Source organism: Spermophilus citellus (genome assembly GCF_964194105.1).
Source record: "Spermophilus citellus genome assembly, chromosome: 6".
Classification (NCBI taxonomy): domain Eukaryota; kingdom Metazoa; phylum Chordata; class Mammalia; order Rodentia; family Sciuridae; genus Spermophilus; species Spermophilus citellus.
In genome coordinates, this window is record NC_138187.1 from 130,935,902 (window position 1) to 130,962,771 (window position 26,870).

At 49.3% G+C, this 26,870-nt stretch overlaps 1 protein-coding gene across 1 annotated transcript in view; it reads right to left on the reverse strand.

The window, feature by feature from the left end:
• Window positions 1–26,870, reverse strand: part of NFASC (neurofascin) — a 175,289-nt gene that overhangs the window by 55,083 nt on the left and 93,336 nt on the right. Inside the window, exons 3-8 of the mRNA XM_081299468.1 lie at window positions 19,056–19,236; window positions 13,160–13,265; window positions 11,226–11,422; window positions 10,727–10,849; window positions 7,538–7,708; window positions 3,177–3,227 (exon numbers count right to left, since the gene is read on the reverse strand). Of these exons, the coding sequence (XP_081155594.1) occupies window positions 3,177–3,227; window positions 7,538–7,708; window positions 10,727–10,849; window positions 11,226–11,422; window positions 13,160–13,265; window positions 19,056–19,236 (829 nt within the window). The remainder of the gene's footprint in view (window positions 1–3,176; window positions 3,228–7,537; window positions 7,709–10,726; window positions 10,850–11,225; window positions 11,423–13,159; window positions 13,266–19,055; window positions 19,237–26,870) is intronic.

Sequence of the window (26,870 nt, forward strand, 5' to 3'; positions counted from 1 at the left end):
TGCAAGTGGTGGCAGATGAGTGTCTCTCCATGGAAGCATGGATCCTTCGAGAGCACGTCTGTCCTCACAACGCTCCTGTTACTCTTCCTGATCTTGGGAGCGGGGTCTCACCTAAAACCTGACAAATCTCAGAATCTTCCAGATACTATAGCTCACATCTGCAGGGATTCAGGAAGAGCCTCCCACATGGGCCCATCTGACCTCCACCCAAGGACAGCTGGTCCCCTCCTGCTCTCTCAAAAGCTGTGGCTCAGAGAGGGCTCATGGGTCTCTGGGGGCACATGGTCAGCCAGGGGACATCAGATGCTGCTGCTGCCTCAGCCATATTGATGTTAAAGGTCCAGTGAAAAATGGCTCCCGATTGTGTCCCACAGGAAGAAAGGTCAAGAGTGCTGACATAATTGTTCCCCTGTGTCAGCACTGCATGGCAGCAGGACGAGAGAGCCTAACAAATCAGATACATCTGAGGACTTTGGCCAAAAACAGCTTTTAGGGGCAGCTGGATCCTATACCCACATGCTTTGCTGCCTCTGATTCTGAGAACTGAGAACCAGAGACTCTTGGGGCTGCGTTCCTGGCATCCCGTCTAACTCTTTGGCTCTAGGAATGGCTGACCAGACAACTCCACGAGATGAGAAAACTGTTTGCCTAGTAACATTTGATACCTCTCACTGCCAGGAAATTTCTTCCATAAATCTAACTCAACTCCCTCACACAGCACTTGGGGCTTTTTTTCCCCCTCAGTCTCAGACAATTTTTATTTCTTTGGTCTGCCCTAAAATTTCCCTCTGTGTATACTTTCTTCCTACATGTGCCTGCCTGTCTCTCCCTGTCTTCTTTTCAAGTTCTCTGTGTCCTTCTTAACTTTATAGACAGATGAGCTATGCATGACACAGTCAATATGACTCCCTTCCCTTTAAAGCCAGCAACGTATGACATTGATGTAGCATTGGTGATGTGTCCAACACCTGGCTAGGAATCACATATCTATTATCCTGATTAACCTTCACAACCATCCTGGGCCAGGTGTGGTGGCTCACGCCTGTAATCCCAGCCGATCTGGAGGCTGAGGCAGGAGGATTGTAAGTTCAAAACCAGCCTCAGCGACTTAGTGAGGCACTAAGCAACTCAGTGAGACTCTTGTTTTTAAATAAAATATAAAAAAAGGGCTGGGGATGTGGCTCAGTGGTTAAGCGTTCCTGGATTCGATCCCCAGTACCAATCCAAACCAAACAAAAATCCATAACCATCCTGGGATGTCATTTGACAGGTAAGGAAATTAAAGTTCTGAGTCATTAAAGGGCTTGCCCAGTGTCACTCAGTGACATGTCCTGGAGCCTGGGTTTAACTCGAGGTGGTCTCCCTCTAAGTGCCCACTCTCAGCCACCTGCCCTCCCAAGTGGCCTCCGTATCACTGTGGCAGGTCAGGGGGCATCTGGTCCATGTTCAGAGGCTTCCAACCCACTGGCTCACCAGAACAAAATGGAAGTATGGGGTCGCCCTACCACTACAAGAGACAGGCTGACTTCAAAGCCCAATAGAGAGAAGTTCTGGGCAGTTGCCATAGATGATGTCTCTGTCCAGCTCTCTGCACTCAGGAAGGAACTTTCTCTTCCTTCCTTTTGTACTTCCTATTCCTTTCTAGAACCATCAGCCTAGCTGTCCTGTGTTCAATGTGTGCCTCATGTGGACTTGATGTCTTTTCCAGCAGCTTCATACTTGGGTTACCCACCTTGGACTGAGGGCTCGGGGTCAGTCTTCATGTGAGCTCTGGAGGTGCCAGCATCCTGGGGGATTCTCACAACTTCCATTGATTTTTCTGGTAATAATCTCAACTACTGGTTTAAGTGGCTGGCATCACTCAACCTTATTCCATTGATAAAATAACAGGTTTCCTTGCAGAGTCTATAGAAAGCAAGGAGCTTGGACCAGATGGTCTCTAAGTGACCCTTCTGACTTTGATGTACTCTGGCATTCACAATACTTCCTCAAATCGATTGGAATTTAGAAAAAGGCATATTCTGTATTAGTGCTCAGGGGCTTTTGACACAATAGTGGTTGGCCCCGTTAGCTTGAAAACAAACAATTCTTAGAATCCAACCAAGGTCCCCTGCTTCCTTAGGCAGTCAATTTCTCTGGCAGAATCTCAGTGCGGTTCTAGCTTCCTGGTGCCAAGTTGGAGCCTCGGCCTCCCCCACTGGCTCTCCCACCCTCATCCCATCCCCCACTCTAGACACCCATTATTGTTTATATTCGCACACCTCAGGATGGACACTTTCTATCTATTTGAGCCCCCAATGACCTCCTTGGGGACCTGGAGCCTCAGCTTCTGAGGCATAATGGATGATGGGGCACAGCTGTCTTGCCAGAGCCATCAAATGATGATTCCTCTGGTTGCTCAAGATAAAGAAGACATTCTTGGGCCCCGGTGATGTGAAATTTAGGTGCAGAAATAGCCAATTCCCTTAGTAGTCAGACTCAGCAACCAGTTGTGGGATGAGTAAGACACACGTTTCATGCAATTGTTCCATGACTTGTAAGTGTGGGCTGGTGGACAGGGGATTTGCCTGAACCAGTGGCAAGAAGAAACACAAGAGGACCCGAGGACGGGCCAGCTTCATTTATACTTACCTGCAATGCTGAGCTGACTTACTCCCACTTCCCAGGTGGATTTAGAAGAGACCTGGGGTCTAGCTATAAAGCAGTACTCCCTAGAACTAAGGCTACACTGCAAAGCAGACTATTCTTATGCAGACACTAAAAGCTGTCTGCGGTTTTTTAACTGCCTGCAGGAACCAGACTTCCTGTTTCTTCCTCACTGTGGGCATGCACCTCAGGTCCTCTCCATCCATCCGACACTGATGCCTATGCTTCTGCTGGCACCTCCAAGGAGCTCTTCTGAAGCCCTACCCTGGGGTGAGCCCCTCTGCTAGGACAGCCACTGGAGGCCGCTGGAGGCTCAAACATTTGGGGAGATCACACCACTTCCATGTGAGCTGCCTCACACTCCTGCACTGACCTGGCAGGCAGCATCCTGACGTGTCACCTTGGCACCCTGGCCTGGCCAGCTGTCACACCTGCCACCCAGCAGGAGTTAATGACATGGTATCAGTCAAGTTAGGCAAACTGGTGTTAGGACAGGCAAGGTTACTCCCAAGGTTACCGCCACGACTCACCACTGTACATGTCAGGGTGGTTTCTTAAGGACGAGTCATTATAGGGGTGGTCTGCAATAAACAAAAGAGGGTGAGCAAACAGAAGGCCACGGAGAAGTCATGGAGGCATACACGGGGAGAGAGAAACAGAAAAGCGAAGCTACAAAACAACCGAGGAGAGCGCCTGCGATGTGTGCAAAGGAAAACACGCGCGCTTGGGAAGGGGACGTGTTTGGACAAGCAACACAAAACAACTCACAAAGGAACAGAAAAGTTAAATCCTGCAAAAGAAGGCAAGAGTAAAATAAAGTTTTGTTTTTAATTAAAGAAATTAGGTTTGAACTTTGCTTGGTCCTACTATATTTCAAACAGATGAGATAAGGGTTAGTGGCATTCTGCAGCAGTCTCAGGACCAACTTCTTGTCTGAGTCCTCACTTCCCAGGACTCCGGATCAGGCCAGCTCTTGGGGCAGCTGAAGAAAAAGGCGTGTTAGTGAGCTCTGGGGAAAAGAGCCAAGTCCTGCCGGTGCAGAAGCTAAGCTGCAGCAGGAGGGAGGAGGTAAATGGGGGAAGAAGATAGTCATCAACAGGGAGGGTCGACAGAGGGACCCTGGCAATGCCTAGCAACAAGCACCCTCCTAATCTGGCCAGGTGGGCACGCCGTGGTCTCTGGGATTCCTCTGCTGGGGAGTGCTCCAGTGTGGCTGAGGTCCCAGCTCTTGGATTGGAACGGGGGCTTGGGACAGGACAGGACAGTGAGGTCGGGAGTTCCAAGTTCTACACCTTGGGCTACACTACAGATTGGAGCTCTGTCAGTGCGTTGGGAATGAAGACATTTCTTAAGGAGCAAGATCAGTAGCTTTGGATTTAATGTGAGGTCATTAAAACCCTGAGGCCTTTAATCCTCAGTGAAAAGACATTTTGGAATAGGACAGACAAACACTCCAATGTCCCTAAGGAGCTTTTTACTTGCCATCACCCTCCATCCCCTTCCAGGATTCAAGTTTAGACAGTCCCAGCAGGGGGTGGGGGTGTGCCACTGACTGGAAGCTAAGCAGACAGCCCTGAGCAGCCCAGGACCCAGTCCAACCGCCTGGGGGAGGCCAGGTGCTGTGCCAAAACATTTGCATATTTGAAGACAGATCAAATCCCGTTACAACTCATTATAAGAGGGTCTGCGAGTTCTTTTCTAGGACTGGCATTGCATCCCCAATCTGCATAACACCCGATAGGAAGATTTTCATTATTTGAACTATCTCTTAATATGGGCTTGATGACAAAAGATCTAGCCCTCTTGGGAGATGGGCTTGGGTCTGTCTGGAGCAGAAGGTGGAAAGGGATCTGCAATGGGATGGGATTTCAGGGCTACCAGGATAGGTGGGAGCTGTGGCTGGTCTTGGGAGGGAACACTCCCTTCCTCTGGGGGGAAATGATGGCTCATAGAGATGAAAGGGCCCCTTCTTTCATGATCCTATGCCACTGAGTAAAACTGCCAGCCTTTCTTTTTCCAGAGAAGTGACCCACATTCACAAATGGCCTTATCGTTTGTGGCTTCTGCAGCACAGATGAGAGATTCAGAGAGACTTTCTGACTCCCCTAAGTCTGTCACTTAGACGTTAAGAGGGAGCTCGAATGCACTCTGTTGTCTGCCTCCGGGGGACTCTTCTACCTCATCACGTGCCTCTTAGATGCCTGTCACAGAGAGGGCAAAGAGGGACAGGTGTATCTTTGTTAGCTTGACTCCATGGCTATCTTTGACTGCATCTAAAAATAGATTAATTTTTTTTTTTAATTTTACTTTTGCAGTGTTGGAGAGCCTCCCACATGCTAGGCAAGTGCTTGGCCACTAAGCTATGTCCTCAGACCTGGAGTTTTAGATAGACTAGCATTTTGTATTATATATCTTTCTTCCCTTCCTTTAATGCAACTAATACAAAAAAAAAAAAAAAAAAAAAAAAGAGTGTGATGAGATTTATTTCTTTCCAAATGGGCAAACTGTGGGCAGACTGTTTTGCCTCCCACCCCCAGACCTGGTTTTAAAGGTACAAAAAAAAGCCTGTGTCCTTCCCAGACAGAAAAGTCGAGAGAGCTCAACTGTGCTATTTTAAGCAACTGTGCCAAATTCTGAGCTGGCTCAGATGCCCGGAACTTGTTTCTCGCCAAAGCTGCCCCAGGAGAACTCCAGGAAGCTGACATGGTTCTGTTCCAGTCACCTCGAGGGCTTCCCATCATTTGGAGGAAAGAGTTTTCAATGGAATGGGGGGCCCAGAGATGAAGCAGAAAGAAACGTCCCTTACATCCTTGGGTAGAGAAAAGGGTATTTCTGGAAAGTTCCACTTCTAAATGTTGCTCAATCCTCTAAGTGCTTAATTTTACAGAGTGGAGTTCCTCGTCACTTTCATCTCCAGGCCTTTGCTCAGCATGGCAGAAGGCTCCTAACTCTGGCCCAGGAGCAGCAGGCTGATCTCCAGTCCTGCTGGGGCAAGGAGAAAAAGGCCCCGGAGGAGGTGCAGGGTCAACTCAGAAAGTGATGTGCTCTTGATGGTTCTTCTCCTCCCCTGGCTCCTTCCATGACCAGCCCTGTTCTGGCTACTGAGATCACTCTGAGGTCCTGGGCAGACCACACGGTGCTTCCCAGATCAGCCCCTGGCAGGTGGTTACCCAAGGTGCATTAAGAAGACACTGCAGATAAACCAACTTTCTTCTCCAGAGGGTGCCCCCGGGCCTGGGTATGAAATGAAAGCAGGGGGCGGGGGAGCAAGCAGAGCAAAGCTGGGCCACCCTGCCAGGACCACATGGGGCTCATTGCTGGGTCTCAGGCAGTTCTGTGGGCTGACATAGCACAGGCCATCAACGCCTTCTGGGAACAAAATGTGGGGACCCTGCAGAGGCAGGAGGCGATCAGAAGAGAGGAAATGGAATTCAAAGAAAAGGAAGAATGGGGTGGGGGTGGGAAGAAAGCAAGAAAGAGAGAGGAAGAGCAGAGAGGAACAATGTAAAAAGGTAAAAAGGAAGAAAATGAGGAAAGAAAGGGAAAAAGAGGAGGAAAAAACAATTATGAGAAGCTGAAAAATGAAGCAGCTTGCTGACAGATCCCACACTCTGTCACGGTGGAAGTGGCTGTGTGATCAGACACCTGTCCCGTCACCAGCAGGACTCATGAGGAAGGAAGAGTTCTCTGGGGTTAAGACCCTGCTTGCGCTGATGAGCCCACACAAACCTTTCCCCAGGGGCACCCACCAGGCCTCAGCCTCTTCCTGGTGGGCTGCAGGAAGCCAGCGTTCACCCTTTTTCCTCCGACCTGTGGAACGTGCCAGCACTCTCAGTACTGGTGTTCTGGCCTCCCCACGAGCCTCGCCATCCACAGCCTCGCCAGCACCATTCACAGCATGAGTCCGACAAATTAAAACTCTCTTTTTGGGGGAGCTCTTCTGGGAAAGGCATGTGGCACACAGCCATGGTATAAACCAACCGAGTCAACTTCCAGTGTCCTGAGCAAGCTGGGGACTTTGTAGCAACAACTCCAGGCTGACTTGACCTTGTCATTTCTACTAAGCTTCTCCTGTCCCTGTGTGGAGGGCCACCAGCATAATGGGACAGGAAATGCTGACTTGTTTTGTATCAGCCAAGCAGAATCATGGAATAAAAATGAAAACAAAGAAAGCTAAGACAAATCTGTAACTTGTAAACACAGAGAATCCAAGTGGTTCGGTAAACACATATTACAGAATCAAACCATCTATAGTGGTGTTTCCACTTAATTTAATATCGTATACTCTGTCTTTCTTCTAGAAATAAAGATAATCAAGCAATGAATAGAAATAAAAGAATAGGGGCTGGAGTTGTAGCTCAGTGGTAGAATGTTTGCCTTGTACGTACGTGTGAGGCACTGCGTTGGATTCCTGGCACCACATATAAATAAGCAAATAAAATAAAGATCCATCAATAACTAAAATAATAATAATAATAATAATAATAATAACAGAAAAAGAAAAGAAACAAGCCAAGTGCGTCATAGGGATGCCTGACTATCACTCAAGCAGTCATTCTCAAACTCTGGGAGCATTGAATAACCTGGAGAGCTAAGGACTCAGAGGCCCGGGGCTGTCAAGGTAGGACAGATGCTCCTTGGTGTGTGATTCTATTTCCCAGCCAAGTTTGAGAAGCACTAGCTGGGAGTGGGGCCAAGTTTATTCAAGGCTTCAGAATGAAAAGACATCGTCTAAGGGTAGCTGCAGTCGTTCAGGCACAAGGAGCAGAATGATTTCTAGGTCGGCCTCGGGGATGAGCCTCCCTTACAGACTCAGGTACCCGGGGCTGGTGGGCTCAGTGAGCTGCCTCCTCTGGCCCCAGTCCCAGCCCCAGGCGGGGCCTACACTTACTGGTGAGGACCTTGAGGGTGAAGGGATTCTTCTGCTGGATGGTGTGGGTGAAGTGGAAGCGGGCATTGCAGCTGTAGTCAGTCTGCATGTCCTGCAGCATCACATTAGAGAAATACAGGTCCCCGTTGTGGCCCTGGGAGACGCGTTTGTCCTGGGTGATGGGCTCCATGGCTGTAAGGAAGCAGAGATGTGAGGCGAGGTTAGTAGTAATGATAACAGCAATAATGAGCAACACGGTTTGGACAACTGAGCATTACAGAAGGCCAGGTGATGGCCGGAAGCTTGACACTGCTCGGTCCAATCCTCTCACCTCTGAGGCAGGGCTTATTCCTGTAGAGGACTGAGAGTTTTGGGTTGCATGGCAGGGAGGGAAGAGCAGAAATTTAGACCCAGACCTGCCTGCCTACCATGCCCATACTCTATGGCCACGCTTCTCAAACTCCTGTTCATGCCACAAACGATTTGGCTGACCCCAAGGCCAGAGGGAGGGAACACAAGCTACTGGATGTCCTCAAATCGGGATTCAAATGCTCACACTAACAAAGAGCATTTGAGGGCAGGTACTACAACTCACTCATCTTTATGTCCCATCTTAGAACACAGTACACCAGGGCTCCATGGGTTGTGGAATTAAATAAAGTTGAACTTAGCTATACTGGTTTAATAAAAATTTAGCCATTTAGTCAATTATAATACACCTTTAAAAAATTTTTTTTACTCCTCAGAAAAAAAACAACTTCTGATTATAACTAAGATGTGTACCAACAGATGTAGTCTCTTGATTTTAAGAGGTCTTCCAATTTTAGAGATGTTGAAATACAAAAATGTGTACTTTTTTGAATGAATGACATCAGAGAATTCAGCTCAGCATTCAGACTTGATTATCTATATATATATATATATATAGATATTTTTTTTTTTTTTTTGGTGCTAGGGATTGAACCCAGGGCCTTGTGCATGCAAGGAAGCACTCTACCATACTGAGCTATATCCCCAGCCCATCTATATCTTTTTGATGCACTGACGTAAAAGCAAAAGACTAGGTTTCCAGGTGGTGAGATCTGTTAACATATACTTAAGGCTGATTATTCATAGCAAGCTCCTTCTTATCCCCACAATTGATTTGCAAGTCATCATGTCTTCAAGCACAAGGTCAAACTAGGCATGATGGTGCAGGCCTATAATCACAGAGACTCTGAAGACTGAAGCACGAGAATCACAAGTTTGAAGTCAGCTTCAGTAACTTAGTGAGACCCTGTCTCCAAATAAAAAATAAAAAGGGCTGAGGATGTGGCTCAGTGGTAGAGCACCCGTGGGTTCAATCCCCACTACCACACACAAAAAGCACAAGGTGATACCAACTTTTGCACAGTAGGATGGTCAGCTCCTTGAATTATTCCTTGGAGATTTGCTATAGGCCTACTATGTGTAGTTGCTGTGCTAGGTGCTGGTGAAAAAGAGAGAGGTCATCAATGGACCCTGAGTCTAACAGTTGGGATAGCAGGTAAATGAGTAATTGCTATGTAATGTGGTGAGTGGAACGTTTGGGGGCGGGGTGGTTAGGAGATGGACTGCAGAAAGGGCCAATCCCCTGCGGGTCTAGAGCTGCACCCTGAATGCTATGTGTCTTACACCAGGCAGAAAAGACATGGGAACTTAGTGGTTTCCAAGTAGCAGGAAGAGTATGTGCTAAAGGTTAAGAGGATACAGGAGCTCATCTGGAGGTTCAAGGGTACAAGGAAGAGGGTAGGAGAAGGGATAGTGAGGCAGAGGGACCAGGTCAGGGAGGGGACCGAGTGGCTGGGGAAAGGAGCCTGCACTTCTGAGGTGGCTTGAAGCATTTGAATGAAACTGTCCGTTTTAGAGTCTTAGGAAGATGAGGGAGGCCGATAAGGAGAAGTGTTGCAACCAGGTGACAGACAGCTGATGGTGGCCTGGAAGAAATGCAGGCTGTGAGGTCTCCTCAGGAGGTGGCATGGCACACCATGGTGAAGATCATGACGTGGTGGATGAGGGAGGAGAGTCTGAAAAGGGAACGGACAAGCCGAACCACCCGCCTGCCCCAGGCAGCCTGCCCCCCACACCACACTGACATGAGGAGACAGGGACAGTGACTGAGCACAAGGTCATCCTCACCCCACAAAGCAACTCGCAATGCTGCTGCCTTGACATGGCAGCCTCTCCTGGCCACAGGCTGGTAGAATGTGAGATGGACCAATATTGATGATGGGCAAGCAGGATGTATATACGGATGGATTGATGGATGGATGAGGAAGGGAGAGATGGAAGGAGGGACAGAGGAGGCAGAGGGGTGGGCAGGAAGACAGGGGGAGGGGAAGCCAGGGACATACACAGACATCAGTCCTCTATTCATTTCTATAATAACCCCTGGAGTTTTAACTGAAAATGTGGGAAAAACAGGTCCAGAGAGGTGAAATGAGCCTCTGTCCAAAACTGAGCCAGATTCATCTCTGAGTTCTGTTACCCAGTTCACTGATCCAAACACCCTATCTCCCCATCGCCCTTTTATCAAAGCCTTCATTCCCCACTTTCCCTTCTACTGGAGGTGTGATTTGGAGCAAATCTACACTGACCAGATTGAAAGAGACGACTTAGCATCATCTGCCTTCAGCTGCCTATTGAGGTAACATGGACTGGGTATAGTGGCGCATGCCTGTAATCCCAGGGACTCAGGAGGCTGAGGCAGGAGGATTGCAAGTTCGAGGCCCTAAGCAACTTAATGAGATCAAAAATAAAAAGGGCTGAGGATGTGACTCAGTGGTTAAGCACTCCTGGGTTCAATCCTTGGTACCATAAAAAATAAAGAAGAAGAAGAAACATGGGTTCTCCTCCTCGTTATTCCTTTTTCTCTTGCTCTTCCTCACCTTCATCATCACCAGTATTACCAAGAACTTCCTGTGGGTTTGGCCTGGTTCTAGCACATTAGATGTGTTTATCCTCACTATGATCCCATCAGATAAGTATGATGCTAATCCTGATTTTTCTAGAAGAGGAAACTGAGGCCCAAAGATGTGAAGTGACTTGCTCAATGTGATAGCAGCTGTGTTCTCAGCCATGTGGCAGCTCTGCCTCTGCCTCTCCCAAGTCCCGGGTCTCCAGCTTGGGCAAACCCTTCAATCCAACACCCCCGCCGCACTCCCCAAGACACAGCAGGCTCCCGAGACTCACAGCTGCTCATCCAGAAGATGACTGGGGATGGCAGGCCAGGTGGGGGGTTGCACTGCAGCGTCAGCGGGGCGCCTTCTTGGACCACAACGGGGTCCAGATTTTCCTTGGGCCACAGGGGAGATTCTGGGGAGAAAGACAAGGAGGGTGGAAGTGAGGCTGACGGCTGGGGCTGGGATGGGCATGTGAGCAGGGGAAACTGGAGAATGAGGGAGGCCAGAGGGGGGGATGGGGCCCTTAAGAGGAGGAGCAGCCTTTGGTCAGAGTGGACGCCCATCTTCAGATGTCTTCTCCTTTCCTCTCTTCCTGTACAGAGTGGCCGGTGAAGTTGTGGCAGATTCTGGTATGGAAGCTTCCCTTCCAGGGAATCTTTCTGCACGGGGGGATACCCATGGAGGGCACCCTCAAGGCCAAGGGCAGGGCAACCCTCTTTGAATGACCTTCTGTATCCCTTCCCTTCTACTCAAGAGCAGGCATGTCAGCCCCGCCCCATGGAACTCACTGGACACTTGCAGACGGATCCTGTTGGACAAGGCTGTGCCAAATTTGTTGCGGGCGAAGCACTGGTATTCGCCCTCGTACTCCTCAGGCCGCCCACCACTGCGGAAGTCGATCACCAGGGTCCCAGATCTCCTCCTCATGGACACCCGAGGGTCCTTGGCAATGTTGAAGAATCTGCTGTTTCGAGTCCAGTGGAAGCTGTGGACAGTGCGGGGGAGGCGGGCAAGGTGGATGGACCTTGCTGGGCTCCAGATGAACCCAGATCCCCGACTCAGGGCCAGACTTCCTGTCCCAGCACCCTCTGGGGAGCTCCAGAGAGTGCAAAGTCCCAAGACCCATACAGGTCTCTTCAGGGCAGGGCCTGGCGTTAGTGTTGTCACCAAGCCGAGGCTGGGAATCATGGTGGATACTCAGCTAGACTTTAGAGGATTCCGCTCTTTAAATATATAATTGAGAAGTGGGTAGCAATTTTGATTTTTTAAAAATCCAGAATCAGCTATTCCTTCCACCCAGGACATTCCTAACCTCCGACCAGGAATGCAAACTCAGGTTCACATTTTACCCAACCCTAACGCATTAGGGAGCTAGTGCTGCTCCTCCTGCCCTGAAATTGCATAATCCATTCTAAAGAAAAGGAAAATGGCTTAGCCCATCCATGTCCGGCTCAGTGAGCACAGAGGAAGCACTGGCCACACCATGGTGCCCTGGAGGAGCAGCTTAATGACGCTGAGCACTGGTGAAGAGCACTAGAAAGCCCCTCTGGGCCTGGGGAGGGGGCTTAGTGGTACAGTGCTTCTTGCCCGGTGGTGTATGAGGCTGGAGTCATCTCTAGCACTGCAAAAAAAAAAGGGGGGGGGGAGGAAAAAAGTCCCTGTGCTTCTCCAGGCAGGACGCGCATGTCTGCTGCAGCTAGGACTCAGCTGCCCAGGTCAGAACCAGGAAAAGCAGGAGGAGAAACAGGAGCAGCAATGGCTGCTCCCCGTCCTCACAAAGGAACCAAAGGGGAAAAGACCAAATCTCAGAGGCACGGTCACTAGAACCCCGGCTGCCCCTCCGGAAGAGGGAGTCCCTGCTGGTTCCGGGCTCAACACTCTGGATTAGACTGTCTCCTGTAAACCTAAGGACTGGAACAAGGTTGTCTGCCTGTCCTGCTGACAGAAACCCCAGGTGGGCACTGTCACGCTGGGTCTGAGTCCTGCAGGAGCCTCCTGCCAGGTCCAGTCTGAGGATGCTAGTTTGATGAGGGGGATGGATAACTTCACAGCTGCTCCATCTCTAACCCTTATTGTTTGGCAGAAACAAATCTGGCCTTGGGGGTCAGAGGTATGGCCTTGGGGGTAGGAGGAATGGGTTTAAAACTGGGTCCTGCCCCTTTCAAGCAGGTAACCGTGAAAAATGTACTTAAAACCCTTTGCCCCTCTATTCTCTCTTCTTTGGGAGATATCAGTCCTGCCCTAGAGAAAGCCAGGAGGGTGAACAAGCCAACCTAAGTCACGACACCCAACAGAGGCTGGACAGAGCAGGCTTTTGACTTGTATCTTCTGACATTTCATTTGGTCCTAATGAGCACACTAGAGACAAGCTCAGCAGGAAAGTCTCCAGTTAGCCAGGAAGAGGAACTTCCCATAAGCTGAACACGGAGTAGGTGACAGTAACACAGGCAGTGGGTTGTTAGGATGAAAGCCAGAAAACTTAATATCTAGTCCTGGCTTTTCAGTGTGAATAGAGACAAGCCACTCAAATTTTTCTATTCCTTTTCCTCATCAAATTTAGTTACCTAAATTGTACTTTCCACCTAGTAGATACCCGGTGGATATTTTTTTTCAATGGATGAATGTAAGTTTTCAGCTGCCTCATTTGCCTTAAGTATTACCAGGCCCAGAGGCCAGGTGTGGTGTAAGCACAGTCTTTATAGTCCCCTTTCCATCCACTCACCTGGGGGCAGGGTTCCCCTTTGCTTCACACTCAATCAGGATGTTATCACGGGGGTCCACGATGTGGTCTTTCACTGACTGCTTGGTGATGGTTGGGGGCTGGGTCACTGCAACAAGGCACACAGTGGGTGGTCAGAGCTGCAGGGACCTGCCTGGGTCCTGGCTTGGGGAATGGCTTCAGGAGCCATGGGGCAAAAAGGCAAGCAGATGTGGAAAGGACCCTATTCTAGAGACCCCAATTCTACAGGAAAGGAGGTGATGTCAAAGGCTAAACATAGGAATCCTTTCAAAAAGATTCCATTGTTTCCCATCAAAAGTTGAAAACCCGGTTTTGGTTAGTGCAAAGAACAAGGTGTCTTGATAAATGTGTTGAATGAATACAGGAACAAAAGCAGCTACTTTGTTAGAATTCAGGGGTCACTGCAGCTGAGCCTTGAAGCTCAACCAATGGCCAAACCATGGTGAGGGGAATTTAGTCCCAGAGAGCTTCCAGGGGACTTGTCTGGGTGCCCATGAGCCAGATCCTCCACTCTAGGTCAGTTTTCTACCCCGGGTCCCATGACAGCCACTGCAGTCTGTAGGAGCAGCTCAACTTCCATCTAGGGACCCTCTTCTGACTACCTGTTCCTCTGCCTTACCTGGCAAAGGACGCTCCAGGTAAGCTCTTCCCCGCTGTGTGGTAAGGCACCTCCCTACGGGACTCTGGTTTCAGAAGTCCTGGCAGGACCAGTGGAGAGGCCTGTGACCCCAGGTGTCTCCTGACCTGGTCTTCTCCCGCCCCTCCGACCTCCCAGAGGCACAAGGGCCGAGGGACACACAGGGACTTACGCTCATTCTGAATGCTTGCTGTTAGTTCCGGTGGGTTAGCATTGTGAGGGGGAGAAAAGAAGAACATTGTTATCACACATGACAAACTGCCCAGCATTCAGGGAGACAGGTGATGAGGACTTGGGGACAGCATTGTGCCATGGGGTTCTCTCCTCCCAAGCTACAGAGCTTGGGTGGAGGAGCCAAGCAGAGTGGGGAACAGACCCAGGGAGGCTTTGTAGAGAAGGCCATGCCTTCCCTGGGGGACCAGAACCACAGAGTGGAGCAGAAAGACCTGATCCTGACCAGAGAAGTCCCAATATCCAGGAGTGACAATGCCGCTTGAAAGAGGCTCTGAAGATGCTTCCTGGCATTGAGAGAAGTGGATTCCTTGATCGACAGTGCCAAGGGGAGGCTGAAGGCAGGACAGAGGTGCCAGGAGAGGGATGGATCTGAATGACCGCCACAGGGCAAAGTCCCGGGTGTGGAAGCCCCAAGGGCCCGGCAAGATCCAAGGCCCCGCTGCTCCCCCTGGACCTTCTTCTCTTCCACACACAAAAGCACATTCTCTCTGCTCACTGTCTCCTCCTTTGGAAAACATAGGGACAGGTGGATTATTGTTGCCCTATTCCTGGCAGGTATACATGGCCTGGTGAAACCCTGCTCCTGAATGAGAGGTTCCAAGGGGCAGAGCCTTCTGCTTCTTTCTGTGTTTTTCATAAAGAGGGTAAAGGGTCAGTGGCACAAGTACTGACCTGGAACATGCCCATGCTCCTGCACAGGTGTCTCCCACACAGGTGTGTGTACATGTATTTGGGGTCCAGCTCCTCAAACTTTAATATGTATATGAATCTGCTGGGAGCTGGTTAAAATGCAGGTCTGATTGGGTTGGTCTGGGATAGGACCTGAATCCTTCATCTCTTTCTCTTTTTATCTCCTCCTCCTCCTCCTCCTCCTCCTCCTCCTCTTCTTCCTCCTCTTCCTTTTCTTTTTTTGGCATTCTGGGGATGCAACCCAGGGCCTCGTGCATGCTAGGTGAGAGCTCTACCACTGAGCCAAACCTGCAGTGTAGATTCTGCATTTCTGACCCATTGCCTAGGTGACACTGAGACTGGTGGTGTGCGGATCATGCTTTGGATAACAAGGCTTTAGATGGTGTGTTCTTTGTGGGGAGACACTCTTAGTTAAAATGTGTCTGGAGAAAAGTGAATATGTGCTACTGTCACTTTTCAAAATGTCCTTCCTTACGATGACATCAGAAAGCAGCATGACATTCTCATCTCATGGTGGGACATGTCACACACTGTGCGGGTGCTGCGTGCTGACTTTCAGAGCAGGTGCCTCCTGGGGGAGCAGGAAGCTGTGGGCATCAGGGCACATGTCTTCCCACCTTGGTAGAGAGTGACAGGAACATGGACAGGAACCCCAGGGGCTCAGAGAGGACACCATGCAGGGGGAGTCAGAGTTAAGCTAGGACAGAGAGATGCAGGAAGAGTCACAGAAGCAGAGATGACAGGGAAGAGAAGAGGGGTCAAGAAAGAAAAGGCCGGGTCAGGGTTCTAGTTCCTAAACCCATGCTCTAGGGAGCCCCCCACTGCAGCCTCTTGACCTGTACATAACTTTCTTGCCCTGGGCACGAGAAAGGTCGTTCTGGAAAGAATGAAGGCTAGTGGGGTTGGCATGGGAAGGGATGAGGAAGGGGAGGGTCCATTCTCAGGACAGGGCTGACACTGGGGCCCACCCTTTTGGCCACCAGCCTGGGCTCTGGTTTCTTCCTTTCAAGACACAGTTGGGGTCTCTTGGGTCCTCACAGGCCACCGTGGGCTCGGGCCTCACCCCAGTGGAAAGCCTAATGAAAGTCCTTCCTGCCCACAGAGCGTCAAGCCTCTCTTTATAGAACTGAAGCTGGTTCAGTGGAAATAGCTCTAGACATTGCTCAGGGACTCTCCTATCCAGGGAAGGTTCTGCTGCAGAGGAGAATGGGCACAGCTCTCCCGGTCCTGGCCAGAGCTCTCCATACAAGCCCCTCCTTGGCTGGAGAAGTAGAGCCAGGTGGGGGCCTCGGCACTCTGTTCTCCTAGACGTTTTGGACAAGGGTAAGTGGGGGAACCTTGGCGAGTGGAGACTCCCAGGGCAGTGAGAGCTGGCTGGCTGCTGCCTATCTGGCCAGGGGCCTCTTGAGAATCTACTTGCTGAAAAGGACAGTGACATTTGCAGTCACTACTGTGTTCCCAAGGAATTTATTAACAGGGACAGAATCAACCCAGAAGACAAGCTGCCACTGGGAGGAGACAGTGGGGACAGCCTGTTTAGGGACAAGGACGACCAAGCTTTTATCCAGGATCACTCCACCTGCCCTTCTCTCCTTCTGTGGAACTTGCTGCCTGATGATGTCAAGTGGAGAATGAATTCGCTCTTTTGGCTTCAGTGGGGAGAAAGACCCCTTCCAGCCCTGCCCTGTGGGGGAGGCAGATGCTGGCCCGGGCTGGGCTTCTCTCTCTTCATGTGCCTCTTTCCCTTCCCTGGCTCTGCTAGCTAGGCCTCTGGCACCCACCTCTCAGGGGACAGAGCGTGCTGCTGAGGCTGTCCTTGAGCATTGTGGGGAGGAGTGTCTTTCCCACTCCACCTCCCTCTGTGGGTTCCGAGGAGGACATGTGGAGTCCCCTTGCTGTGGGGAGGAGGACTTTTAGCAGACTCACTTTTTTGGCAAACCCACCCTGGCTGATGAGGCGACCCTTCGCTTTTTTCAAAGGTCACACTGTTCTCCTTGGAGCTGGGGGTAGGGAGGTGGCGGTAGGAGGGAGGTGCGTGTGACTTCATTGGCAAGGCAGTGGGCGCTGGAGGCTGGGCGCCTGAATGAGGGATTGTGAGGCAGTCCAGGGCTCTCATCCAGGAAGCCCAGAGCACCCCAACTCCTAGAGCAGAAGTGGTGCCCCTGGTCTCAGGGCACAGAGAACACTCCCCAAGGTGCACATGAGTGGCACTCACCTGAGTAGGCCACCCCTGGCTCCTCAGTACCTCCCACTCAGCAATGGGGAGAGTGAGAAACCCAGGGAGAAACCCACTGGGCCCTCTTCCCGGATACACAGGTCCTCTTGGAAGGGCTTGCCTGGCTGCTGACTGTGCTCAGCTGCTGTAGACTCATTGGAGATGCTGCGGTGGCCACGTAGGCCCCTGCAGCATCCAGGGGTAGGGCGCGCTCCCAGCAGCCTGGGCCACCCCAGGACTCACCTCTCCATGAAGAGGTACTGCCATGGTGGCCTGGCTCTGCCCCTTGCCTGTGTTCTAACCTGTAAGCTAAGGTTATACCTGCTTCCTGGATGAGCTGTGGGAATCACATGTGGTAAGATGTGTGCAGCACTTAGCTCTCTGCCCGGCAAAGGACAACTGATTCCAGAGAATTCCAAGAAGGACCAAGACGAGGCAGGATTTTGAGGTAGGGGTGGGGCATATCAAGTGCCAAACTGGAGTTCAAGAGAACTGAGGCCCTTTCCTGGTTCCACCACCAATTTGCCCTTTGACCCCGGGCAGGGAAGGGCCTGAGTTTCCATGAACGCACCACCGCAGGGGCGCTTCCTCCTGGTCTCCTCAGGGACGCTGGGGTGGGGGGTGGCAGGGAGGTCGGGGCATTCTCCACTCTCCGCCACAGGCAGGACTTGAGAGAGACTGACTGGCTCACCCTGTCTCTGTCTGCAGTGGAGTTTAGAAATCTAGATCCTGAGCACAGACACCAAAGCCATCTATTTGAGGGAACCCCGCCTCCTCTGGCCCCTGAAGCCTGGAGTGGCAGGCGAGTGAGGGAGGACAAGTGGCAGGAGAGAAATGAGCCTTCACCACCTTCTTGATGACCCAGTTTCCTCTGCACCCCTCTCCTCTCCAGGGACGTGGCCTTATCACGCTCCTTATTAGATGTCCGCCTGGGACCGTTAATGAGAAATGCTCCTGGAGCCAGCTGCAGGCGGTCGCCATGGGAACTGATCCTTTCTATCTCCTCTCCTCCCTCCCTATGTGTATGCACACACCTGCACACCCAGGGCAGTGGGGGCCTTGTCCATCTTGCTTCTGGATCCAACTTAACAGTCCCTACTGGTCTTTGTCTTCCAGAGGTGCCACTCCTCTGGGGCAGCTGTTAATGGTGGTGTGGAGTTGGATGAGGGTCTACTTGGGGACATCTGAGGGGCTATGTTACTCTCCTAACTGTTCCCCAGGTGTCTGTCCACTGGAGAGAAGGTCAGTGTTGACATCATGCAGGTCCCATGTATTCCCTGATGCAGGGAACAGGGGTCTCAAGTGGTCTGCCCACACCTTAGCACTGGGATGCTACGACATCCCAGCAGAAGTGACAGAACTGTGGCAAGCATGGCTGCCAATCATGGGTCATCTACGAGCACAGCAATAGGTAGGTGGAGACATAGCTGTGGGGTCAGCATTTAAAGCCCCTTACTTTAAGGTTCTGATGGGCAGAGAGCACCCCCACCATGAGAAGCAGAACCATACCGATTTTACTTTGCAACATTACTTTGGCAAGGTTAGAAACAGAAGGAATCCCTGCCTGGACCTCCCAAGGTAGCATTATCATGTGGCTTTATTTGAATGTCTCCTTTAGCCAGATAATTCCCCTCCCAACTGGCCCCCAGGGCATCTGTCCTCCCGACCACTCCAGCCAAGAGGGCCTGAGGGTTCTGCTGTGGACGTAAGGTGGTTAGAAAGGTAAGAAAGAGCCACCCACTACACTTGACCTTGGAAATGGCTTTTAAGGCAAGTCACTACCACAGAGGGCCACGGAGGTGAGCAAAGGGAAGAATTCCATGTGGCTGTGGGAATTCCAAACTCTACCACCTTGGGTTCCACTCAGCAGGCTTGGGGCTGCCCAAGCATCCACCCAGCCACAGTCCTGAGACCATCCTAAACCACTGAGCAAGAGCCCCAGTCGATTCTTTGAAGAGAAAGTCTGCTTTGAATCCCACAGTACGCTGCTACCTCTCCCCAACCTTCGAAAGGACTTAACTCTCCCTGACCTTCCCTTCCCTCTCTCTCCTCTTCCCAAAACCAGGAGGAAACAAATAACAAGAGGCTGGAGCAGAACTCACGGTCCATAGGAATCTCGATGGCTCCGCCCAGACTGAGGAAGAAGAGGAGGAAGGCTGCGTGGACCCAGGGCAGCGGCTGTTGCCTGGCCATCCTCAGCACCAGGCCCCGCTCCCTGCTCCCCAGCCCTTGGGGTCTTGGTGCCTTGAGTGGCTCTAAGTGGGCCTCCCAGGCAGAGCTCAGCTGTGGGGGGGAAAAAAAAGAGTAAGTAAGTTTTTCTTGAAGTTGTGGTTTGCTGCTGTGATCCTACAGACCCTTGAAGGACTTGAGGGTCCCCTCGGTCATAGAGCAGGGGGTCCTAGAGCAGGCATTTGGAATCCAACAATTCTTGGTGAAGGGAAGTGTCCTGGGCACTGTAGGATGTTGAGCAGCATCCCTGGGCTCTGCTTGATGGATGCCAGGAGAGCCCACCTCTGCCACCAGGCAAAAATGTCTGCAGACACTGCAACTGTCCCAGGAGGGCAGAGCTACCCACAACTGAGAATCATTGTTGTGGAAGGATCAATGCACAATTGCAGAGATCAATTATGGAAACAAACCAGGTCCACGGGTCCAGCATCCAGAAGATGCCAGGCATCGGACTATAAGAAACACACCAACCTCACGGCCTCCCTGCACCGTGTGCTCAGGGTGCCTGGGACTGTGTTTAGAGTAAGGCACAGAGACAAGATAACAGTGATGACCTCTGACCCCAGTGAGGAGGCAGGGTGACACTGGCAGCACTAGGGATTGCAGGTTAGATAGATGAAAACCTGGTTGTCCAAAGGATGTGTTTTGTTTTTCTGTGCACCTTCTATTTTATTTTTTAAAACAATTTATCGTTCCATTGTAATTATACAAAATAGTAGGATTCATTATGCCATATTCGTATAGGCACATATTTTTTTGTGTGTGTGCCCAGGATTACACACAGGGGCGCTTAATCCCTGATCCATATCCCCAGCCCTTTTTTATATTTTATAGAGACAGGGTCTTACAAAGCTACTTAGGGCCTCATTAATTTGCTGAGGCTGGCTTTGAACTCTCAATTCTCCTACCTCAGCCTCCCAAGCTGCTGGGATTACAGGTGTGCACCACCGTGCCCAGCCTAGACACATAATTTGATCAGTCTCATTCCCTAGTTTCTTCCCTTCCTCTTCTCCCAATCCACTTGCTCTGCTCTACTGATCTCCCTTCTATTATTATTATTTTAATTAGTGCACTATAATTACATGTGCAGGCTTCATTGTGATTTATTTGTACCCAGACATAGCATAATTTGGTAGATTTCATTCTCCAGTATTTCCTTATGTCCTCCCCTCTGCCTCCCTTTGGATTCTCCTCCTTTCAAGTGATCTGCCTTCTATTTTTTTTGAGACCCCCCCCCCTTTTTACTGCTTCTTCTCAATGACTAGCTTTCACTTACGAGGGAAAACATTTGACCCTTGACTTTCTAAATCTGGCTCATTTTACTTGGCACGGTGTTCTCTAGTTCTATCCATTTACTAGCAAATGACATAATTTCATTTTTCTTTATGGTTGAGTAAAATTCCATTGTGTGGATATACTATATTTTCTTTATCCATTCCTCTGCTGACAGGCACCTCGGCTGGTTCCATAACTTTGTTATTATGAATTGCACTGCTATAAACACTGGTGTATATCACTATAGTACTCTGATTTTCGTTCTTTTGGATAAATACCAAGGAGTGCATCAGTGCCTTCCAAAGTGGTTTCTTCAATTCACAGGCCCATCAACAATATATAAATGTCCCTTTCCCCCCACATCCTTGCAGGCAATTGCTCTTATTTATATTCCTGTTGATTGCCACTCTAACCGGAGTGAGATGAAGTCTCAGTGTAGTTTTGATTGGCAAAACTACCTTGATTACTAAGGACAGTGAACATTTTTTTCATATTTTTTTGGCCATTTGATATTAATTCCCTGTCAGAAGAGGCAAAGTTGGCAAAGACCTCCTATTCTGGAGACTCTCTTTTCACACCCTTAATTGTTTCCTTTGCTGTGCAGAAGTTTTTAATTTGATGCGATCTCACTTATTGATTATCAGCTTTATTTCTTGAGCTATAGGAGTCTTATTAAGGAAGTTGATGAGAATGTGTTTGTTTTAAAACTTTTTTCCATATTTTACTGGTACATTGTAGTTGTATGTAATGATGGGATTTGTTGTTACATAGTCATACAAATATATTTGGCTAGCGTCATTCCCCAGTAAAGAATGTGTTGTTTATTTTATTTATTTATTTTTATTTTTTTGGTACTAGGGGTGCTTAGCCACTGAGCCACATCCCCAGCCCTTTTTATATTTTTATTTAGAGACAGGGTCTTACTAAGTTGCTGAGGCTGGCCTTTCCTCCTGCCTCAGCCTCCTGAGCCGCTGGTATTACAGGGGTGCACCACCGTGCCTGGCTTGATAATGTGTTTTCAGTGAGCGATTTCTGTGGATATTTTGTGCAGCTAAGGTGTAGTGGTCTTTTAATATTGTACCTTTAAAGGTAATGAGACAGTGACCCAGAAGAAACAGGTTTTGTGTGATGAGTAGAATGAGCGACATTTACCAGAGCTCAGAGTTCACATTCACAAGTACAAGAAGTCACAGCAGAGCTTATGGGGTAAGGATTAAAAAAACCACTGTCCTAGGAGCCCTTGAAGATCCTTAAGACACTAACCGTCCTTCCCCTCCTCCTGAGAGAAGCACAAGAAGGGTCTGCATCCGAGACTCGAGACTCGAGTACTGCACTGAGACTGCCTGAGGTCTGATGTGTGTCTTAAACATTGATCCAGCTTGCTGTTCTACCACGGGGTCAAGTCAAAGGGGAAGGCAGGAGGGGGCATCTCCAGAACTCCTTCAGCTTCCTTGCCCATTAAATGGACACCTAGTTCTTCTGCTCCTCTTTTATTTGCATCAACTTGACATGGACTGTCAACTGTATACACCCACCCAACCTTCCTGATGGAGGAGGTAGAGGACGGGTCAGGGAAAGAGCTGGGGGGGTCAGGGGGCATCCTTCTGGAGACCCGGAAGAGGAAGCGGGTCACTGATCACTGAAACAGGATGAGATGCCCTCCTGTGCCCGGTTGTGGGGCAGGCTGAAGGACTCTGAGTCACAGTTTCTTTCCTGGGAGCTGAGCCCAGTTCCAGCTCCCAAGCTCTGTGTATCTGTGGGCTCCCTCCAAGAGCTTCCCTTCACACTGCTTTCTCTTTGGTTTTGAGCATCATCATTTCATGCCAGAGTTTCTTCAAGAGCTTCCTAAGTGGTCTTCCTGCTTCTGCCCTTGCTCTGGACCCCTTCTCCACCCATGACCAGAACCGTTCTTTCTTTTTTTTTTTTTGTTCTATTTTTTTAATTTATTTTTTTATTGGTTGTTCACAACATTACAAAGCTCTTGACATATCATATTTCATACATTAGATTGAAGTGGGTTATGAACCCCCAATTTTACCCCAAATGCAGATTGCAGAATCACGTCGGTTACACATCCACAATTTTACATAATGCCCTATTAGTAATTGTTGTATTCTGCTACCTTTCCTCAGAACCGTTCTTTCTAAAGTGCAAGTTAAACACTCTACTTCCCTCGTCCACCTCTCAATAGCTCAGGCTGCCTGAAAGTTAACGCCAATTTCCTTGATAGGCACAGAGACCCCGCATCACATGTCCCCTCTGGCTCCTCTCATCACCCTCCCCTGCTTGGCTCTGTGGGAGCACCATGCTCTGTCTTGACCACTGACTTCTGTACAGATTAACCTTGTCCTGATACTCACTGAGTCTGTCCTTTCTTAGGATCTGTCAAGTGTAACATATATGTCCCTCTTCTGTGCTCCCATACCCCTTCTACCCCTGCATTCAGACACTTTTCACTTTGTATTCACTCAGAAAAATCACTTGTCTGTCTCCCCTATAAAAGTGAACCTTCTATAAGGGAAGGTGCCCTGTCTGGTTTATTGTTCTATTCCTAGGATGGATCACAGATCCAAAGATAGAGAAGGTCCTCAAAAATAGTGGATATAGCTGGGTGCAGTGGCACATGCCTGTAATCCCAGCGGCTGGGGAGGCTGAGGCAGGAAGGTTGAGAGTTCAAACCAGCCTCAGCAATGGTGAGGCGCTAAGCAACTCCGTGAGACATGTCTCTAAATAAAATACAAAATAGGGTTGGGGATGTGGTTCCATGGTTGAGTGCCCCTGAGTTCAATCCCTGGTACCCTCCCCCAAATAATAGGTATATGGAAGCATAAAAACTTGAACAAATGAATGATTGAATGAAATAAGGAATCACTTCAAAGTTTTTTTTTTTTTTTTTTTTAACTTCATCTTTCCCTAGAAAACCACCAGGAGGAGTAAGAGAGCACATACGGTGGACCTGGGGGCATCCTGTGAGGGCTACCTGGTGGTGGAGGAGAAACCCCCTCTCTACAGGTAAGATGATGCATCCGGCCAGGGAAACAACAGGCTGGAAGAGGGATAAGAGAGTAGAATGGGGGTCATGGTTCTTCCTCTAAGCTATCTAAGATGGTCCTCACATTGTCCCCCAGGGGCCCACTGATGCCTCTCCTTGGCCCACACATCTCCAACCAGAACCAGACTCTCCAGTGAGGGAGCCTGCACTAGGGGGAGGCTCAGCCTTCCTTCTGAGGGTTTGGTGGGGATGGCTCCAGGTTTGGCTTCAGGACCACCACGTTTTGCTTCAGACTGGCCAAGCAGTTAGGAAGTGATGGGAAAGGGAGGATATGTTATTTTGGGCCTCTTGATGGAACTAGGAAGCCAGAATCTATTCATTACCCAGAAACACATTGGAAAGTGTCCCAGTTGTTTGGGACATTTTGAACTTACAATCTAACAACACAGTACAGTAGGGAAAGATCATTGAGATAATCATTCTTAACTGCCTAAGGATCCTCTTCTCCTTTCTCTGGAACTTGATTTTCTTAACCATATCTTAAAAGAGAAAGAGAATTTAAAAATTCACTAGTTTCACACTATGCCCATACTTTTCAGATGAGGAAGCAAGAGCCTGGAAAGGGGAAGTGACTTGCTGAAGATCACTCGACTGGTGAGGCTGGGAAGAGAACCCAGAGGTGCTGGACTCCTAGCCCAGTCCACCCAGTTTTCATATATATATATATTTTGATATACTGGAAAGCCTAGAATGGAGTTGCTATTTTAAAAAGAAATGTATAGGCAGTTCCTCAAAATGTCAAACATAAAATTGCCACATGTACCTGACATTCAATTCCTAAGTACGTGTTCAGAAGGATTAAAACCAGTACATGTGCACACCTGTCCCCAGTAGCCTCTTTCACAGCAGCCAACAGATGGAAACGGCCCAGATGTCTATCAACAGATGAATGCAGACTTCAGGATAAACCTATATGGCATATTATTCAGCAATGGAAAGGAACGAAATACAGGTGACACTGCAGATGAACTCCAAAAGCACTTTGGGTGCAAGAACTCACACACCAAAGGTCACCTACTAAATGACCCCTTATCTGAATTTCATATAAAAATATCCAGAATTGGCCAGACACGGTGGCGCATGCCTATAATCCCAGTAGCTTGGGAGGCTGAGGCAGGAGGATTGCAAGTTCAAAGCCAGCCTCAACAACTTTGCGAGGCCCTGAGCAACTTAGTGAGACCCTGTCTCTAATTAAAATATAAAAAGGGGCAGGGGATGTGGCTTGGTGGTTAAGAACCCCTGGGTTCAATACCCAATACCAGAGAGAGAGAGAGAGAGAGAGAGAGAGAGAGAGAGAGAGAGAAAGAGAGAGATCCAGAATAGGTAAATATGTAGAGAGAACACAGACTGGTGGTGACAAGAGGCAGAGGGAAAGGGACTGGGGAGTGACTGCCTAAAGGAGACAGTTTCCTTGGAGATGAGGGAAATGTTTTGGAGCTAGACAGCGGTGGTAGCTGCACATATTGTGAATGTGTTACTGAATCGTACACTTTGTTTATTTATTTATTCTAATCAGTTATACACGACAGTAGCAAGCTCTTCGTGAATCATACACTTTAATAAGATTTACGTGAGTATCACCTCAAAAAAAAAAAAAAAAAAAAAAAGGAAGGTATAACGATGGTCTCTCCAGTGCGCTCATAAAGATGACAGGACCAAGGAAGAGGAGGGTGGGCTACTCCACATGGACACACAGGGCCCTCAGTGTGGAGGACAGGTGCATGGTTAGCAACCCTTCCCAGACACGGAGAGGAGGTTCCATGTAGTCAGAGGAAGGGAGGCATGGGGGTGTTGGTGCCAAGGAACGGCAGAAGGAAGGCAGAGACCATGCAGGAGGGTACCCCCAATCAGCAGGGCTTGTAGTTCCCCCATCCTGATGACCAGGAAGAAGGGCCCTGGGGCGGGGCTCCTAACCGACAGCATGAGGTCCACACCCCAACTCAGCCCAGTCCACCTCCCAGTGGATCCAGTCACTCCACCTCCCAGGGTCCTCTCCCGACCCTTCCAATGTTGCAAGAGGTTAATGCCCAGGGGTAAAGCACTACGTCCTGGGGAGGACCAGGAGAATCCCATATCCTAGGAGAAAGAGCGGAGGGGAAAGGGCGAGTTGAGGTTGAAGAAGAGGGGCCATCAAGAATGTCACAGAATGTTGCAAGAGGGGGAGGAATTTTTTTTGCTTCAGAGGGGCAAAATTAGGTTCAAGCAGGAGAAAGTTCCAGAGAGGAGGTGGTTCTCTGAGGTACATGGGAATGATCTCATCCATTCCATAATACCATTCGAGAAAATTAAACACTCTACCCACTCATGCTACAAATATGTATTTGAAGGATCCTTTAATATCTAATCAAACAGATGAGCCGCAGATTTTAAGGACATAAAATACATATAAAATAAGTAGAGGCGGGCCCATTGTTCGGGGACAGAGGAAGTCCAAGAACAAAAATGAATAAATCCTAAAGCCAAATCTGTATGGGCTTGGATGGGCTACTGTGAACTGGGGGACATCTTGCCTATGTCCCCTCGATCCCTGCCCTGCACACACACACACAAAGAAAAGAAAAAGAACAGGGACACCAAGACACAAAACACCTTATTGCATTAAGTAGTAAGCTCACTGTTTAAAGAATCCAAGTGACACCTGGTAAGGTGTCTTAACTAACAGCATCCCCAAACGTGGAGAGTACTTGGCAGAAATCACCTGAGCACTATTTAAACATGCAAATTCCTAGACTCTCGCCCTTCTAGGCAGGGGTCACATCAGGCTGCAGATCTTTTTTCCTTTTAGCTTGGTGAATCTGCATGCCCACGGAAGCTGTTATCTTACTCAGGGAAGGCCCACACACTCTAGCAACCCGCTGGAGCACAGAGCCTCGGCATTTTGCAAGTCTTGTGAGAGAATCAGATTTGAAATGTCTGAGATGGGGCGTTGGGGAGTTGGGTCATGATCTGCCACCAGGGAACAGGAAAGGCTGCTGGATGTAACAGTCTCTTGGTTCAGTTTGAGGACATTGGCCATGCAGCCCAGACTGCCTGTTTGAAGCTACTCCCCACCTACAAGGTGGGGGACCCTGGGCAAAGACTGACCCCTCAGAGCTTTGTACTTCTCATCTGAAAAATGGAGATAACACCAGCCCCTGTCCCAGAGGGCTGCTGCCAGGATTTGATGCTTAATTCCTACATAAAGCAGGAAGCAAAGGCCCAGAGCAAAAAGCCTGATAAATGCTAGCTGTAGCCACGGAGCAGGATTTGAGCTCACAAGAGACAAAAGGACCTCCGTGACATTATCACTATTAGTAGTAAGGAATTATAGAAATCCTTTGTCTATGATCACAAAAATAGAAAATTCTTTTTCCTTCTTTTC